The following is a 19,062-nucleotide window of genomic DNA, read 5'->3' as shown; positions in this document are numbered from 1 at the left end:
GCCCTTTGTTTTGCAGGTAGCAGGAGAAGGGGCTCATAAAGCTGGCAGACCTTGTAGCTTGGAGGCTTTTTGGGGTCAGGGGAATCAACATGTGATGATGACTCCTTCACTTTTCTGTATGTCGCTGCAGTGGGTAGATGTGGGTCAACAGCCTGTTGAGGATTTCATAGCAATATGTTCATTAAGCACTATATGTTTTAGAGAAGATAAGTTAACGGGCTAATCACAGCCTTAAAAACAGAGGAATTAGGCTAAAGAAAAAGGAAAAAAAAGGAAATTAGGTGATGAAACTTCTCATTCAATCTCCCAGAACAGATTTATGACAGATTTAGTGTGGTGTGTGTGTGTGTACTACCAACCAGTTCATACGTCAATGTGTAAAGAGCCCTGATTGGTTAGAAATGTTGTTCTTTAACAGCATGGAGATCACAGAGAAGCCTGTTGGACCTTGAATTAGAGGGTGGACACGTGACCCGAGCCTGATGGGACCTGATGGGGTTTGGACAGAAATGTAGACATGATGTTCGGTTTCGGTCACGTCGGCTTTGAAGGTCATTTACAAGATGGGGTAAACAGGCAGGTTGTGGCCATGGTAACAACAACTGCGTGACAGGGCAGCACACCTGCGTGTGGCTCAGGTCGGGCTGGGACAGAAAACTCCACATGACCTCGCAGTGTCCCATCAGCTGTTGAGGTGAAAACGTGAAAATCAAACAGGACTGGTGCACGACTGAGTTTTATACTGTCACCACACTGAAGGAAAATAGCAGCTTCAAGTCATATGACAAAAACAAACACGGGGACACTCGCAGTGTGAAGTGTTTTCTCTTGAGGCTGAAACACTCAGAGGTGCTTTAAGGATGGATGTGACACTGGTGTAAATGTGGAAACTCCCACTCCGTCCCATAAACCTGCACAGAGCTGATAAGACTGTTTGTTATCAGCAGAAGGATTCATAGCAGAGCAGTTGTACATGTTCTCCAATTATTAACTGACTCAGTCTGAAGATATTCAACTCGTTCAGCACATAAACTGATTGGAGGTTACTTCCTTTTTAATGTTTCGAGGACATTACCAACAAGGCACTTTTAAAAAAACACAAACACACTTCCTGTTTTTAAGAAGGCCAAGATTTCCCCTGAGCTGCTTTATGAAACAAATGTATAGGGACTGAAAGGCTGCAAGTCCTGACCAATCTGTGGTGGAGGAGGAGGAAGAGCAGCTGCTGTCAGTGACGGACTCTAAAGGGTTTATGACTTGTTTTCTTTTTACTCGTGCAGTGTTTTGCTGAGCATGTGTGCAAAGTTGATGACTTACTTTAAAAATGCATGAATTATGTGTGTTTCAGTTGGACTGTAAATGTTTTATAATGTGTTTACAAGAGCTGCTAATTGATCCCATAGATTTCCATGACTTGAGCTAAGCTAAGCTAACTGCTGTCCAACACACCGTCAAACTGCACACAGGCACTGAACAAAAGTTCAGTTTATTTCCCCAACAAGCCGTTTAAAAAAAAAAAAAAAAAAAACTTTTCTCTGCACAGACATCCGAGAAAAGAGAGAAATGTCAGTAGCCAATCACAGAGCAGCAGTTGACAGCGAGAGGGATCAACAGCAGGCCAGCAGCGGACGCAGCCAAGGGCACCCACGGGTCAGAGCTGCCAGCACCCCGACAGCACAGCGCCTGTTTGTGTCCAGTCCTGAGGGGGGCACAGGGGCCCACAGGGGCACATAGGGGGGCACAGGGGCCCTCAGGGGGGCCCACAGGGGGGCACAGGGGCACAGAGGCCCTCAGTGGGAGGAAACAGAGAGGCTGTTTTTGTTTTCATTTTTTCCTCAGTAAATATCCAGGACCTTCATTTCACCGAGTGCTCAGATTGCACTGATGTTGAGCAGGTGTGAGTTCACCAGCGATGAGCGACGCACATTCTCACACACACACACACACACACACACACACATATATGCAAATGTGCTAAAAAGTCATTTTTCTTTCTTTCGCGCTCTCACACAAGAAGCACAGTGACAAATAAGACCACGTGCACTAAATGAGACCGTTTCAGTCTCTCGTTATCAACGAAATTAAAAGCATGAGACTGAAAAAGCACAAAATACATTTGGAGCCAAAATGTTTTGGCTGTTTCTACTCGGCAATGAAAAAACACAATGTGCAGACAGTTGAAATACCTTTGTGATAAAGATTTGTTGTGTTGTTTCCTATGACAACCTGTAGAAACACTGATGAACAGGTACAGCAACAGTCTGACTGAACTTCACACATATTTACTGTGTGTGTGTGTGTGTGTGTGTGTGTGTGTGTGTGTGTGTGTGTGTGTGTGTGTGTAGTAAACATGTTGAAAAGGAAACAGAATGAATGTGTTGAAAGTAGGTTAAAACCCAACAGTGGAAATGGACAATTAATCTGAAGTGTGTGTGTGTGTGTGTGCTGACAGTGCTGGCACTTGAAGCGGCGCTGAAACAGATCTCTCTCTCTCTCTCTCTCTCTCTCTCTCTCTCTCTCCCTCTCTCTCTCCCTCTCTCTCTCCCTCTCCCTCTCCCTCCTTTGTTCAGCTGCCGGACTCGACCTCGGACACATCAGCACCGCGTTAGGTCATTTGTCCCAAACCACTGGAGCCAGATAAACGCTCCGGGTCATGGTTTCTCTCGAGAGAGAGGGAGAGAGAGAGAGAGCAGTTGATCCAGTTCAGCTCCAATAGCTAACTGATAAGTCACAACAGCTCAGGAACACTTCCTGGTGCTGTGATGGTCATATATATATCAAGATGAGTGGATTCCTTCAATCATCAGCTGCAGTGCAGTAGAGCTGAGACCATGAGTGGATCAGTCTATTAACTGGAAAGTAATTTACTCTAATTATGGTTAGTTGGTTTAAACTTCATAGATTCAATTATTTGTTTCCCTTTTCCACATTTCATGTCAGTATAATTATTTTTTTAGGGCGGCAACAGTTAAACTCATTTTATTCCTTTTGTATCTTGTATCTGTATCAATTAACCAAACCACATTATTAAAAGATTTATCAGTAATTAGCTTCATTATCTCCAGTGAATCAGTGAAAAGTCAGCTCTGCTTTAAACCTACACCTGGTTCCACAGGTGAGAGGCTGCGGCAGAGTGAACTGTGTGTGTTTGAGAAGTATTTCGTTTTAGATGGACGTTCACTCTGAATCTGCCCTGATGTTTTCTTCAGATTAGTCTTATTATCACTTTCATAATTAGCTGCTCACTTGTTTCCCTCGTGGTTTTGTCTGCGTCTCTCTCGCTCCTTTGTTCGCTCTCATTTCCTACTCCTGCTCCCTCCCTGTTTCTCCCTCTCTCTGTCTCTCTCTCTCTCTCTCTCCCTCTCTCTCCAGTCCCTCCCCCCTCCCTTCATCCTTTCTGTTGTGCTGTGTATCTGCTGTCATTGTGAGGATCAGATTTGTCTGGCAGGTCTATTTTTACCTGAGTGTTTAGCTTTCTCTGCCTCTTTCTCAGGCCTTCAGCCTTTGTTTTGGTTTGGCTGAGTGTTTTTTTTTTTTTTTTTTTCCTTTGTCGTCTTCATGCATCAAACCACTTCCACCGGCCACACCCATGTAGGGAACTCTCTGCGTGTTTGTGTATGTTTGTGAGCCTGTGCATAGTTCAGTTGTGTGTTGGCGCCTGTGTGCCTGCATTTGATTGCATTTTTGCGTCTGTACATTTGCTCTATTGCATTTCTATGACACATGCATTTATGTATTTGTGCATACGTAGGTATGTGTGTGTTCGGGTGTGCGTGTGTATGCGTGTGTTTGGGGGTGTGTGTGTGTGTGTGTGTGTGTGTTTGGGTGTGTGTGGTCCCTGCAGCAGAGATTCTTTACTTAACGGCTTGTGTACCTCTAAAGGAGTGACTGTCTGCTTCAAAGACTCTGAAAGAGACACACACACACACACACACACACACACACACACACACACACAGAACAGTAAAACAGGATGAAGATCAGATGCAGTTCATTTTCTCACACACTCGTCCTGTTCGGTCTTGTAGCTTGAAAACTTCTCTGTGTGTTTCAGCAGAGGCGCTGACAGCTGTGTCTCCCTGGTAACATAAGAAAACAGTCATCATCATCCTCATCATCATCATATTGTTAAAAACTGTTTGGTGCATGGAAAAATTTGACTTTGTTTTTTCCAGCACAGCCCCACGTACTGCTTCATGGGCCTCATCACTTCCTGTTTCCCTGTGGGGTTTTCCTGGGAAACACCTGTTGTACAGTGAGAGATTAAGTTAGTGGAGGGAAAAGCTTCCAGCTGTGGAGATGCAGTGTCATCCCCTGGTCCCTGTTGATCAGCTGAAGCAATAACAGCAATAGGCAGTCACTGATCACTGATTGATACATCTCCGCTCTCTGTGGTGTAACACAGAGCAACTGTGCCGTGTCACAGCCACATTATCACCACCATCTGCATTAATCTCACAATAATGACATAAATACTCTGTTTGTGTTGATGTTAAACAAGTTTCACGCTGAATAGAAGCTGATGCTCTCATTGGCTCGTTCAGCCTGTTCACATGAGGAGAACAGGTTCATGTTTAACTGAAAGTCTTGGTAGGAGGAGGACAAAGCAGAGAATCGACAGTTGCTGTTTCATTCTACATGTCAAATTCCTCCTGTAAACGTCTCCCTCGTTTTTTTTCCTTTCAGATTCGACTGGAGTTGGACAAGTACCTGCCGCAGATCAATAGCCCCCTCCTGAGTTCCTCGGCTGACACCGGAGACAAAAAGTACAGACGAGAGAGCGCCTCCGTTGTGGATGAGTACTTCTCAGAGGACAAACCCGCCGCCCCGTACAGCCTCAACATCAACGTCATCCTTCCCAACACCACTCACCTCCGCACAGGCCTCTACAGGCACAACACCAAGACCCTCACGCCCCAGCAGATCAAGACAGAACCCGGGCTGGAGGTGCCCTGCTCCATCCCCACCAGCACCACCCAGGCCCTGCCAGACTTCACCTCCGTCTTCAGCATGCCGCCCGTCGTCAACAACGTTTTCATCAAACCAGACATGAGCTCTGGGGGGGCGGTCAGTGTGGCCGCAGGGTCTCAGGAGCAGCAGCCGAACCTGGACACAGATCTTCACATCGGACCCCAAGCCCCCCAGCCGCAGGTCTACCACATGCCCATCACCAGCTGTGCTGACCTCACCATGACTCTGTCGCACAGCAGCCCTTCGACGCACAGCTCCTCAAACGGCAGGACCATGCTGAACCTCAGCGGCGTCGCGTTGCCGACGAGCAGCGGCAGCTACATGATGGCAGAGCACCAGCTGCCGCAGCACCATGGTTACTATCAGGCCACCGCCAATTCGTCCCAGCACACGGCGCCCCACAGCCTGCCACCCTCGCCCCCAAACTCCCAGCCGGGGAGCCCGGACGGCCAGGCAGAGCTGCTCAGCTTAGCGTCCCAACCTCCGCCTCCGTACCAGCAGCTCCTGGGAGGGTTAAAGGTGACTGGGTTGTCCTCTCACGCCATGCTGATGACACATGGCCAGGGCGTCCTGACGGGTCCCAAATACAACAGGCGGAACAACCCAGAGCTGGAGAAGAGGAGGATCCACTTCTGTGACTACCCAGGTCTGTGGGTTCTTGGTTTCACTAAAGAACAGTTTCACTGTTTCCAGCAGGTTTTGTACCAGTGACTGACTGAAAAGTGGAAAAACAAAGAAGCCGATCTCCACTGAAATTCCACTGAATTCACTGGGATTCATTTTCGGTCAAATCCCTTTGTGTTAAACTACAATATATAACACACAGTTGTTGCCAGGCTTGTTTTTTATCTCAGTTTCCTGCCACATGTTGGTGACACACTTTGAACTGTAACTGAGCACAACACGTACCACTGCTCTCACACACACACACACACACACACACACACACACACACACACACACACACACACACACACACACACACACACACACAGTCGACAGCTTCAGCCCTGCGAGAATTCCTGGTCTTTAACAGTTTGATACACAAATAACCAATGAAAACAAGTTGCAACACAACCTCTCCAACCAGTTGGTTCAAAGTTTTATCTTCCAGTGTCACTGAAAATAAACTGAATTCTTAAAGCAAAAGCACAGATGTCAATCTGCCAGTAATGAACTGCCTCTGTTTCACATGCCTAAACACACACACACACACACACCAATGCAGGAAGAGTTACTGCCTCTATATTTAATAACATTCATCTTAAATGAAGAAATTTCATCAGTCAGCTGAGACACTTTCTGCTCGTTTCCTGCAGTTTCTCCTGTTTTTTAATGACATCAGGCAGAAACTGTAAGATTTCATCAAATACCTGTTTGTCTGACTCTGTTTCTTCATGTCCTGCTTCAAACGGTCCAGTCTGGCAGATAAGCAGGTTTGAAGTTGTTTTTGATGGTCCTGGTCACCTTTCTGTCAGGTGAGCGCTCTCTCTGCCCCCTGTCTCATGATCTGTGTGATTCCTCCACAGGCTGCACCAAGGTTTACACAAAGAGCTCCCACCTGAAGGCGCACCAGAGGACACACACAGGTGAGAGACCGTCCATCTTTAAACGCACATCAGTGACCATCAGCTTCCTGATGAATCTGAGTGGTCAGTTCCTCCTGAAGGTGGCGAAGCATAAAGGAATCAGCTGATGATCAATCAGTTAATGCAAGTGAGACTTCCAGCACCCTGCCTGGATCAATCAATCAATCAATCAGACTTTATTTGTACAGCACCTGTCATACAGGTTGTGCAGGTCACAGATGATGAGCAAAAAAAAAGAATGTGATGAAATAAAATAGATTTTAAAAGTTATAATAACATTAACAAAATAACACAGATATAACAATATTACTGAATATCAAATTAAATAAAATGTACATACTTGATGAAAGGCCGGGCTGAGGAGGCTGAGTTCACGCTGTCAGGTCCTGGGGGGAGACTGATCCAGCGGCTCAGAACATAAAAGCTAAACGTTGCCTCACCAAAGGTTTTAGTCACGCAACGCTTCATCTAACAAAGCAGAGGATAATCTGGCTGATTTTAGTTGTGATTCACCTTCACCAACTGCTGCAACAAGTGTCTGGATTTTCTGCTGTCAGCTTTGTATCCTGTAATATGGAAGAAAATCCCCCGAGCTGCACAGTGTGATGACTCTAACCACAGGTCCCGAGGAGTCTGTGGTTCAGGTGCATTTACTCTTTCTGTCCTCATTAATCCTGCGAATCAAACCAGGAACGGACACTTCACGACCTCACCTGTGTCACATTTAAGCCCGAGGTCAGTTGGCTGCAGCTAATTTATTTATTTGTTTATTGCATATTCTGTCCCGGTGCCAGTTTCGATACACCCAGTCACTATAATAGAGATGAGCACAGAGAGGGAAAACAACAGAGCAGCAGCGTTAGTTTGCTTAAGAGTCTTTGTTTTTTCTCCACCACGTTCATACAGGCTCATACCTGTCCTCCCCGGAGAGAGAACAAAAAAAAGGGAGGAAGGGAGGGAGGAGGGGAGGATGAAGGAAAGAAAGGGGGGGGGGGGGGGCACAGTTAACATAAAGGCCAAACCAGTTACTCCTGCTTTTCAGGGGATGGAGGAGGAGGAAGGTGGGGAGTTTGCAGGAGGAAGGGGGAAGGCTGGTTTCGATGTGTTGCCCTTCTGTAAGATGAAACCTGTGGATTCCCTGCAGCCGCAGACCTGGATCCTAGAGTCTACTCATGTGATCAACAGAGAGGGAGGGAGGGAGAGAGAGGGAGAGAGAGGGAGAGAGCAACCACATGAGTGGATGCACATACAGAAACAGATCTCCCTGTGGTCATAAACAGATAAGATGGGACTTTATGAAGCCGGTGGGGAAGCTGGGTTTGTAGCCGCAGCTGTAAAATGTGCAGTGAGAGAGTGAAGAGATTCTATTGTGTCGCTTTGACAGTTTCAACACAAATGTGAACTGTGTTTGAAGGAAAGTCAGTGTGGATTCATGAGGTCTGCAGGGTTCAATAACAACAATAATAATGTCTGTGTAAAATGAAAACTTTGCAGTATTTCACACAGGACATTGTCCAGGAGCCTTGTAGAGAACAACGTGCTCAGGTTAACACACCAGAGCACCTCGTCACTCACTCAATCTCCGGGAGAGACACGGTTCTAAGTTTTGTGGTTGTTTTTGCTGGGCTGCTTTGAAAAGAGTGAAAAAATTGGTTGATTGATTCCCAGTCTTTTTGGCTTTTGACTCAAAACAAAGCTGTGTCTCACTGCGTCCACTCGTCATGTCAGTCGTCTACATTGAGTTTCTCCCTCTCAGGTTGCTCTGATCATCTTACAGCCCTGAGAAGGTAAAATTATTCAGTTATTCACAAGAAAAAAGCAAAACAATTTTATTTTTCTGTCATGATAACCATCTGACAAACCCCCATGGTGGGTCCTGACCCCCCAAGATGGTAACCACTGCAGTAAGGCACACTGTACGTCAGCCCAGCGTCGCTAACAGTCAAGTAACTTCCTGTGTTCAGTGAGTGAAACAGTCGATTGCATGTTCTGGTCACTTTCTGCATCTTACCAACAGACGTGGCAGCACGAGGCCTGCCCCGTCTTGTTTTGCATCCAGTTGATGATGACTCATGAGTGGAGCATGTACAGAAATATCAGCCTGACTAAAGGAAATTAACAGAACCCTCACCAGCGTGTGGGCATTCCACAGATCTGCAGTCATGAACTGCTTCTTCTCTTTTTATGGTCAGCGTTTTCTCTACAAAGCGTGTTCAAACATAAAGATCTGGAATGAATCAACATGTAACATCACACTTACTCTAATCTGGTTCATTTCCTATGACTCAGACAGCAGCTCACTGGTGATAAGGCATCTTCTGAGCCATGGAGTCCCTCAGGGCTCAGTACCAGGTCTTCTTCTCCTTCTGTTTCTACTGTAGATGGCGCCCTAAAGCTCACCTCCTGAAACGTCTTCATGCTTCAGCTCCTGTCCACAGCAAATACTGAGGATAACATAACGCACATTAAAGCCTCTGTACATCGGCTGCTGGTTGACTTGGAGACATAATCATAGATCATAGGATCTGAGTGGAAACCCTGTGCTTTCAGAGGTACTGGCTGTGTCCACTAACACTGACGGGCAGTGATGATTCATGTGTTCATTAGAGTTTGATTAACGGATTTGAAGGTTAATAGAGAAAATATTATATATTTTTGTGAGAGCCATTATTTGCCATCATACACCAGCGATTCCTCCGTTTGTCCTACTTGACTAATGATCAGTGTAACTACGATGAATTCGGATTTAACGCCACAGCTGAACAGCCAGAAGGCACATTTCCACATCACGGCCATATTTCCTAGTATTTCCTGTACGTGTTATATTACACTCATGTTTCAGCAAATAATCTTTGATCTGAACCATCATCCTTCATTTATGACGGTTTCGATTCACTGAAAGAGAGATTGCAGATGTGAGAGTTTTCTTTCTATAGACAACAGTATCAGGAAGGTGTGACAGTGTCAGCTGGAGGCTAAAATATGTTATGTTAGTTTAGTTTCACCAGGTAAACGTCCTATTTTGCAGCCCACCTGTCAGAGGCCGTCGCACTGAGCAGCATCTGTTAACAAGGTTTTCCTTAGAAGCGAAGCCATGCTGCCTGCAGGTCAGGTCGGGGTTGGCGATAAGTTTTGTTCACGTCAAGTGTTCAACTTGTTGAAGTTTGAGCTGCTTATCTAGGTCGGGGTCGGACGCCACGGTGGCTCGTTTCTTTCCTCCCCCAGGCCTGAGACATGCAGGTGAAGTTGCCTGGAAATTGGTGTAAATCAGTTTATCTTGGTTTTAGCACCACGACCTGTAGAGTGTGCACCCTGCCTGCCACACAGTGCATGCTGGGACTGATGCCCAGCCTGCATGAGAGATGTGGTTAAGAATTTAAGGGGTGGGGCGACAGCTGAGTGGTGAGGGCGCGTACCACATGAGCGCAAATGCTGTTAGCGGGCGAGTTGCCGGTTCGACTCCCGACTGGCGTTCCCCCTTGTCCCCGCCCCTCTCCTGTCACCCTCCGCTGTCCTATCAAATAAAGGCACAAAAGCCCCAAAAAATAACTTTGAAACAAAGAGTATGAGAGTCAGACTAGACTCCTCCAGCCTCAGGGTCTGGATCATTTCTCTAACTAACAGAACATTTTACCGTTGGTCACTTAACCACTGCTGAAGTGTAATTGATTACATTTATCAGGTACACACTTCTACTTCATTACATTTAAATATTCCAAATATATAAATATGATGCAGTTCTTCATTTTTAATTAAAACGTGGTGAATAAAATTCCTAAATCTGGCAACACATTGACAAATTACAACATTAAATAATAATATCCAATAATACAATGTGTTATTAATAATATCACAGTCTGAAAGTTCTGCTCATCCATAATGAAAACTTGTATTTTTATCACTTAAAGTACATTTTGCTGATATTACTCTTGTAATTTTACATAGGAAGTATTTGGAACTTGTAAATGAAACTATTTTATACTATATGGTATTAATACTTAAAGGATGTGAGTCTGTTTCACCACATCTCTCATGTCAGAGCAGCTTCAGGTGTCTGTATAAATCCCTGCACCAGCTTGGACGGAGCCTGTCGTTGAAGTCCATCACTACCTGCGGTCACTGGCTATCATAACAATCTGCCCTCCCACTGGTGTGTGTGTGTGTGTGTGTGTGTGTGTGTGTGTGTGTGTGTGTGTGTGTGTGTGTGTGTGTGTAAAGAGCAGAGTGCTATCGGGCTGATTAGTGAACCCTCCAGCCCTCTTCACAAACACTCACTGAGCTGATAAAGCTGAGAGGTCCACAGGGTTTATGGGCGTCCTGAAAGGCCTCACAGTGTTTGCTCTTTGACTCAGTCAAACCAGAGATGGTAATAAAATGGTTTGATTACACTCCTGATATATTATACTAGACTGAGTCTAGTCATTGTGGCGCGAATGGCTTCATGATGAAGAAATAAGACGTTTAAAAAATCTGTAATTCCTCCTCAGGTATTTTTATTTCTCTTTATCAGTGCATTTGCAGTAGTGACGGATGATTTTTAACTGTGGGTGGAAACCTGCTGATGTAACTGATGTTACTTCACTGTGATTCTGACCTTTGTTCTCTGCCTTTAGAAAACGAAATAAGCTTAAGTTCAGGCTGATTCCTGAGTCTTTCCTAGTAAGACCATCAACTAAATACCTTTATTTGAAATGTAAATTGACTTTAGATTAAAGATCCCATATCAGTGGACAGAAATAGTGCTCAGATAGTGCTGCTTGTTTTTTATTCTTGAAGTAAAACAATATTCTTCTTTGAGGTTTTCAGGAGCACAAGTACTTACAAAGGTCAACCAAGTACAATTTTACTAAAGAAAATCTTTAAAAATTAAGAAATAAAATAAATCTGTGGAGATAAACATTTTCTTTGAGTGGGTCCTAACTCCACTTGATTGTAATTTGGAGGTTATAAGAGGGGGTACGTCAGCAGTAATCAGAGCAGCAGCTCCAGGCTGTCAGAGACGCGACGCCGCCTATAGAGTAAATATACATGTTCCTGACCGAGGCTGTTTCTGATGCGCTGCTGCAGATACACAGCTGAGTGTGTGTTCTGTTGTTTGTGTGGCTGAGACTGAGTGTTTGTCCGTTATGATTTATGACGTCTTTCATACATGCACTCATTAGTGTGAGAGAGAGAGAGAGAGAGAGAGAGAGAGAGAGAGGGAGAGAGAGAGAGAAAATAATAATAGTTTGGCTGTTTTCTAATCAGCCACCTGATCAAACACTGCTGAACAAAATGCCTGTAGAGGCTTGTGAGACGACGTCCAGGAGAAGTCCCATGGTGACAGCACACTAAACTCATCAATGAGCCTCCCAGTGATCACAGTGACACAGAATTATATCAAACAGGGAGAAAACATGCAATACTTCTACAGGTAAATTCAGATCCTTTCCAATATTCAATTGTAAAATGACTTTAGACCATTTAATCAAAAACAAACCTGCTGGAAAGTTTTCATCGACACTGCTGTAAGTCAGAGGGATATCTGCCTCGTTAGTCAAAGGTTTATCACATCACAGTCGTTATCAGTGTCACCAAAAGCTCAATTTTTCCACTTCACCTCATAACACAAGACCAGTTTATCTTGGAGACAGTATTTGGAAAAAAAAGCTTAATTTTAGGTCAAAACTATGGATGTAGGGATTTAAACAGTGGTTCTGATGTCAGTGTTTTTCTGACTTTGCAGGTCATAAGTTGAACAACTTAAATCTCCCCAAAACTAAACGCTGCTTTTTAGACTGAAGGGGAATGAAGCCTGTGAGGATGGTTTTCACCTGACCTTTGGCAGCTTGTTTAGGAATATATACCAGTCAAGTGTTTGTTCTGTGTGCGTTATGTGTCGTATTTCACCGGCCTGTTTGCCAGCCCTCGAGGACATTAGTCTGAGCGAGAGAGAGAGAGAGAGAGAGAGAGAGAGAGAGGCGACTGTGCTTTTGACCCCGGCAGCGCAGCTATAGAGCAAAACCAAACACACCTGCGGGTGGAGAGCCTCAGCCTTTTATATGGAGACATTTGTACACACACGTCGGGAGCGGCTCACTCTGGAAACAGGATATTGTCCAAATAAGAGGCTGAAGTGCTGCTGAGCCTCTGATGTGGGGTTTAGGTGCTTGTTGGATTAAAAAAAGACTAATCAGGTTTAACTGTGTGGGGATAAAGGGGATCAGTGGTGCCCCCATAAAAACATGTTTAAAAGCCATTATCATGTTTATATAAAACAACATGTTCTCCTTATTGTAAGTATATAAGTGATTAGAAATATGTATTTTTAAATGGTTGTTGGACTGTTGAAGATGTTTCATATCAAGAGGCGACTTTTTCAATAAAGTCTCACATAAAATCACATAAACGAAGCCTTTCCTGTTAATTCTTATTCTGTTTCTCATGTATTGTCTCCTGTGTCCCCCTGTGCTCTTTGGACCTCCAGCTTCGTCAGTGGCTGTCACTAAATGATTGATGGTCAATAGCAGAAGCTATCTAATCAGGGCTAACGGGGGCCTGTGCTGGTAATGAGCACTTAATGATCCAACTGGCCGAGGACAGTCACACTCCCTCGAGCCCGGCTTTCAGCCAAGGACACGACTTAGAAATGTGACATTAAAAGTCTACATGATGACAGGGATTTTTTTTTTTCAAAATAAAAGCTTACTTCTTGAAAAAGATGTAGGACGCTGAGCAAACGTTACAAGGCAAAAACCAAGAATGACTGTAAATGTTGAATAACCTGATAAGTACAGACTGGATCCTTTATGCCCCAGAGTGATGAACTCTCAGATTCACATGAACTCTCAATTTTGGCTCCGGAAAGTACGAAACCGCAGTTTGAGGAATCTGCCACCGGCCGAGTTTGATTGGTTCGTTATCTCCTTCTCAGTTTCGTTTGTGCTCATGCCTCACATTGATTCCCAGACATTAATTTCCACCTTGGTTATGAAAGATGACGTTTTTTCCTGGTTGTGTGCATACCAGCCTATTCAACAGAGCCTTTTTTCTCCTTGTTGATGATTAGCTCGCTGTTCAGCAACAGCACGTCGTGGCACAGCAGAGAAATGTCGATGTGTGGGTGGGGTAGGGTGAGCTTCGTGTTAACTGTAGTCATTATTCTTTAGTGCTTTGAATTCCCATTGTACACATCCTCTCTCTTTGTATCCTCTGATCCAAAACCAGTTTCTAATTATGAAACAATGGGATATGTTTTATTTCATAGATGAGCAACAGTACAGATACTGTAAGCATATGCAAGAGTTATATACATATATTTTATATTTTGTCAAAGTTTTACTCCAGGCTGTGGTAACACACACTTTAAAACAGACAAGGCTCTTTGCTAAACTTCTTAACAGGTTACAGAGCCACGAACATCGTACATGTAATTCCAGTCTGCTGGGGTCAACAAAGGGGTGCAGCACCTTAAACAGTCGCACAACATTAGTCTGTAACAAAAACAATTATTTTTTTAATGAAACAAAAGTTTCCTTGATTTTTAAAGCGCCACCTCTCAGTATTTTTTTATCTTAAAGGTCTCCGATGGAGGTTTTGTTTACATTCATTGTTTTTGATGTAAAAGCTTGTGTGTTTCCTTGAGGGCTAACAAATCAGATGAATGCATTTCTTTCCTTTGCAGATGATTCTAACATTTAAAATTTTAGCATTGTGTACATCCATGTTTAGCTAGCCTGCAGGGCTACATATAAACAAAACAGGGACCCGGTCACTCAACATTTCTCCACACTGCTACCTGCGGTTTAAACACTCCATGTGGTGCATTTTATGGAGAAGTTTTAGCTGCTAAAACTGACCTGACCCCCCCCCCCACACACACACACACACACACACACACACACACACTCACTTCTCGGGAATTTAATAAAAGCAACAACCTGCAGCTGCGATTGTGTGATGGTGTGTGAATGAAACAACGTCATCCTCTGTTCACTCATGTAAAGACATGAAAACCACTTGGAATCGGACGTTTTGGTTTTTTTTGATTGTTCTGCAGCGGAATATCGTTTCTGTTTCTCGCTCTTTTCTCAGGAAAATTCCTCCGTGAATGTTATTGTATGTCTTAACAAACCAAAGCAGCCTCGACGTGCTGTTAAATGGTTGCGTGTGTGTTTGTGTGAGGCACCTGACCCAGCAGCTGAGCCCATTGTGTCCGATAACGCACTGTGCAATTTTATCTCGCCATTCAGCTTCGTGGACATGAGCGTAGTGTTTACAGAAGGGAGCTGTGAAAACCACAGGCCTACACTGTCTCGCCCACGTGGCTAACTGCCATTTAAAAATGTAGAAATGCTGATTACATTTAGAATTAGAGCTGCACACAGGATCACAGTGTTGGCAGACACACTTTCTCACTCACATTTTCAGCATGAATGGCTGAGTTTTATTGTGAAAGGACAGTGTCTTCACAACCTGGGTTTTATTTACAGTTTTTGCCATAATTCCTGTCATTTATAACATGAGTCGACATCAGAACAACAGACCAACAGGGCAGGAATAGACAGGTTGGTAAAACTAAGACCAAGGATGTGAAACAAAAAGACTTAAAAGGCAAAGAAAGAATTAGAAGTGAGATTAAATTTATTGTGAACAGGAGTAGAAGACTTTGATGCTTAGACTTAGACAGGAAGTAGATCACCAGACACTGGTGGTGGTGATGAGGTATGGAGCTCAAAGGTGGGACATCTTCATAAGAGAGAATCTTCTGATTGGAGGATGTGTCATCTTCCTCCTTAGAGATAGGAAGAAGAGAGGGTTTAGTGATTCTCAAGGAGGAAATGGTTTAATTATAATGTTTTACTGGTTTCAAAATCTGATTGGTGGTGTATTCAAGTACACTCCGACATCAGACAGTTGATAGGAAGATAGGAGACTGAAGAGCATTGCACTGATCTTTGTTGTCGTGAAATCAAATAAAGAAGTAAAAGAGGATGTTGTGAAAAGGTTCATTTGATCAGGGTCATTTTTTGCATTGACGAGGCCGACAACCTTTTCAAAACAATCAAAACAACAAAGTAGATTTTCATGGCACATCAAAATAAACAGGAAAGAAAGAAATCAGCTTCTCTCTAATATTTGTAAGGTCTTGACCTTACATGACATGACATGATTTGGTACTATACAAATAAAATTGAAATTAAATGAATAGAATAAAAGTTTTATTTTATTATTCCATATATATGTTTCTTGGACTGATGCTGAACCAGAAACCTCCTCAATGTGAATCTGGCAAATTCTAGAAAGAACAAATACCAATATGTTAAGAAAAAGAAACTAAAAACTGTGATAATAGTTAAGAAAATGTTCATTGCTAACTCTGTGCTGCTCTCTCCTGCAGGTGAGAAGCCGTACCGTTGTACATGGGAGAACTGCGACTGGCGCTTCGCCCGATCGGACGAGCTCACCAGACACTACCGGAAACACACCGGGGCCAAACCCTTCAAGTGTATCGCCTGCAGCCGCTGCTTCTCCCGCTCCGACCACCTGGCCCTGCACATGAAGCGTCACCAGAACTAACACGAACGTACCTGTACATACACACAGAAACACACAGTCACACACAGAGAGTGCAAACATGGCAGCCACCTGAAGCTAACAGCATTAATCAAGAACAGATCCAGAGCCAAAATCATCCCCGTGGGCCCACATTCACTCTGGTCCTACCTGCTAACAGCAGTCTCCACAGGTAGTTATACACAGGTAGTCATTAACAGGTGGGAAGCCGGTGAGGGATCACATCCCTACTGATGCTTCTGCTTCATTGGTTGGGGTTCAGTGGATGGATCTGAGGGAGATAGAGTGTTGGACAGGTGAAAAGAGGCGGGATCAGAGGACTCAGCTGGTGATTTGTGCCTTCCACACACCAACAGGGAGTGTGGTCGACAGTGAAAAAGGATAGAAGAGGGAAGAAAATCAAGAAAAGAGAAGTTGCAGAAGTTTCTTACTGATTTGGAGATTAACAGATCTGTTTTAGACACAACCAGCAAACGGGCTGTAATGTAATTAGCTGCTCTGTTATCCAATCAGCATCACCTTTTATAGAGACAGGGAAAGTAGGTCCAGGTATTTGTGAACATAACTGCCAGTGTGGCTTTATCACATGCAAAATGTGGAGTTGTGCAGCTTCAGAGCCACATTCACTTTCTCCTCAGTGAGACGGAGCCGATCACCTGCTATCAGTCCCCACGGTGTTTGCTGAGATCAGAACTCCAGAGCTAATCATCTACCAGGGACTCGGGGATGATTTTCGTCTTCCCATTTCTGAGCAGTGTGTTGATTTAAAACATGCACCAGTCCAACTCATACACACACATTCATTCACGTGCATTACTTACCACAAATATTGCTGTCATTTGAACTGCAACATGGATCTGGGGCTCCTTCCCAGCACATCCTGGACACACTGTCTCCTTCTCCAAACAACAACAAAATGAACTGTTTGTTTTCCCTGCAAATCTGCTGCCAGCTTCTTCACCGCCACCACTGTCCCGTCGCCATCTTCTCCCATTTTGAGGTACAAACTTTCAAAGAGAGGTGGAAACGCCTTTGTAAATATTTGTTTATATGTGTGCATATGAGTGTCTGAGAATACAATGAATGTATTGAGATTTATACTTGACATCTTTTTTTTTTTTTTTTTTTTTTTTACATTGAATGTTAATATCAGTAATATTCCATGTTGAAACTTCCTTGTGATAAAGTCTCCTTTTAAGTGTAAACAAATAATCAACAGATACAATCAGAGAACGCTCCATGGAAAAAGTTAATAATCGCCTCGCGGTGCCTGTTGCAGCACAGGTAATACCTGTCGAGCTCAGAGCAATTTGCCAATGTTTGTATCTATGACATTACCCGTTGCCAGGGTGACCAACCTCCTTTGATGACAGTTTGCTGTTTGCTTGCAGTTTCTATTCAGCTCTGTTTTTATCCCCACTTTTTTTCTCTCTCTCGTATTTGTTCAACACTTCAGCTAAAGAAAGGCACAGAAGGGTGGGTAGAGCTCTTATGTAATCATTCCTGATTGTGGTGAATTGGACTGTCACAGATTGCAGAATCAGTCCTGTTAACATTTGATTGCATGACTTCTGCATTCTTTTTGGGGGGTTTAAAAAAAAAAGTCTTCTCCTCCAGCCCACACATTTTTGTGCAGTGGTGTAGCTGTTACATTTGCCAACAAAAGGAATTACAAGATTAAAAAAAAAAACAAAAAACCAAAAAAAAACACATTGCAAAGTACAAATGAAGACTTTGATTCCAGGAACTCAAACTGTCATTATCTGGGGAAAATATAACTAATGAATGGATTGAGAATTTAATTAAATAATATATTTACTGACTCAATCAACTTTATATTTATTAACAACCATTAGCTGTCTTTTGTAAAAGTAGGTTGTAATACTCCTGTATTACCAGTGACAGCTCTGTTTATCCTTTACTTGTCTTATAGTGTGTGAATGAGCACAGACAGCCTGAAAACAGTGTTGATCTTAACCTTTCCAGGGTAAAAAGATTAGTTTTTTTATTTTAACGTCTTCCAGTGGAGCTGGTTCAGTCATCAGTCCACAGAGAGTTGAGAGAGTTTATGTGTTTCCACCAATCAGTATGTTCGTGGCAGTGAGTTACTGTGGTGTGATATTTGAGCCATCTGTTATCAATGAGCAGAATCAAACATAAAACACTAACTGAATTAAATCTTTGATGTTGAGGGCCACACCTGATCTCACCTCATCTTTAGATTTCACCAGTTTTCTTTTGTCTTCTCCTCTTTTCTAGCACTTCACTGTGAGTAAGAATATTAAAATAACAAGAGATGTGTAGCCTCAGTAACAAGTTAAGGAACAAAAACGGTTTTGTGATTTCATGTCTAGAAATTTCTAGCCGCTCTTTAACGTCATTGAAGCACTACTTTCCACGGCAGGAGATGGCACAGATCAGATCACAGGAACATCTTTTACAGTCAGTTTGGTTGATTGTATTGCCATGGCAACTGAGGCTGGAGGATCCACCTTGAACTTCACAGTTAAAACAAGCATGAACGATAGATTGACCCAGGTTTGTCCATCTGTGTTCACTTAGGGGGAAGCACATCCTGTTATTTCAAAACTATTATTGTTTTATTCTTTATTCCCAAGGAAACAAGTTCTCTTTCGAGGAGGGAGCACTGACCACCCACTGTGTACATAACTGTAGTTGTAGTTTCAACAGAAGACTTTGTAAATATTAGTTTGGTTTTATTTCCTATTATAATAATAATATTTGTTTTTTTGTTTTGTTTTTTTAACTAATGGGATTTTAGATCGGTTTTATGTGAATGCTTGTTTAATTTTGTTTGGTTTTGATACGTTGTGTGTAAGAGAATTTATCAGTTTATGTAAGATTAATAAGAACAACAACAATATTTTTTGTTTTCTGTTTGTTGAAGATGCTGCAATGAGAAAATAAAAGGATTCATAAAATAATA

At 43.3% G+C, this 19,062-nt stretch overlaps 1 protein-coding gene across 1 annotated transcript in view; it reads left to right on the top strand.

Annotated features, from left to right (window-relative positions):
- klf5l (Kruppel like factor 5 like) overlaps positions 1–19,062 on the top strand; it is a 27,128-nt gene extending 8,066 nt beyond the window's left edge. Inside the window, exons 2-4 of the mRNA XM_071506138.1 lie at positions 4,687–5,617; positions 6,501–6,560; positions 15,940–19,062. Of these exons, the coding sequence (XP_071362239.1) occupies positions 4,687–5,617; positions 6,501–6,560; positions 15,940–16,118 (1,170 nt within the window). The 3' untranslated portion in view covers positions 16,119–19,062. The remainder of the gene's footprint in view (positions 1–4,686; positions 5,618–6,500; positions 6,561–15,939) is intronic.

This window comes from Trachinotus anak, unplaced genomic scaffold, assembly GCF_046630095.1.
Source record: "Trachinotus anak isolate AG129_WGS33_773 ecotype Australia unplaced genomic scaffold, CSIRO_AGI_Tana_v1 ptg000020l, whole genome shotgun sequence".
Taxonomy (NCBI): Eukaryota; Metazoa; Chordata; class Actinopteri; order Carangiformes; family Carangidae; genus Trachinotus; species Trachinotus anak.
Note: the sequence above shows the minus strand (reverse complement) of the source record. Positions and strands in the feature narration are given on the sequence as shown.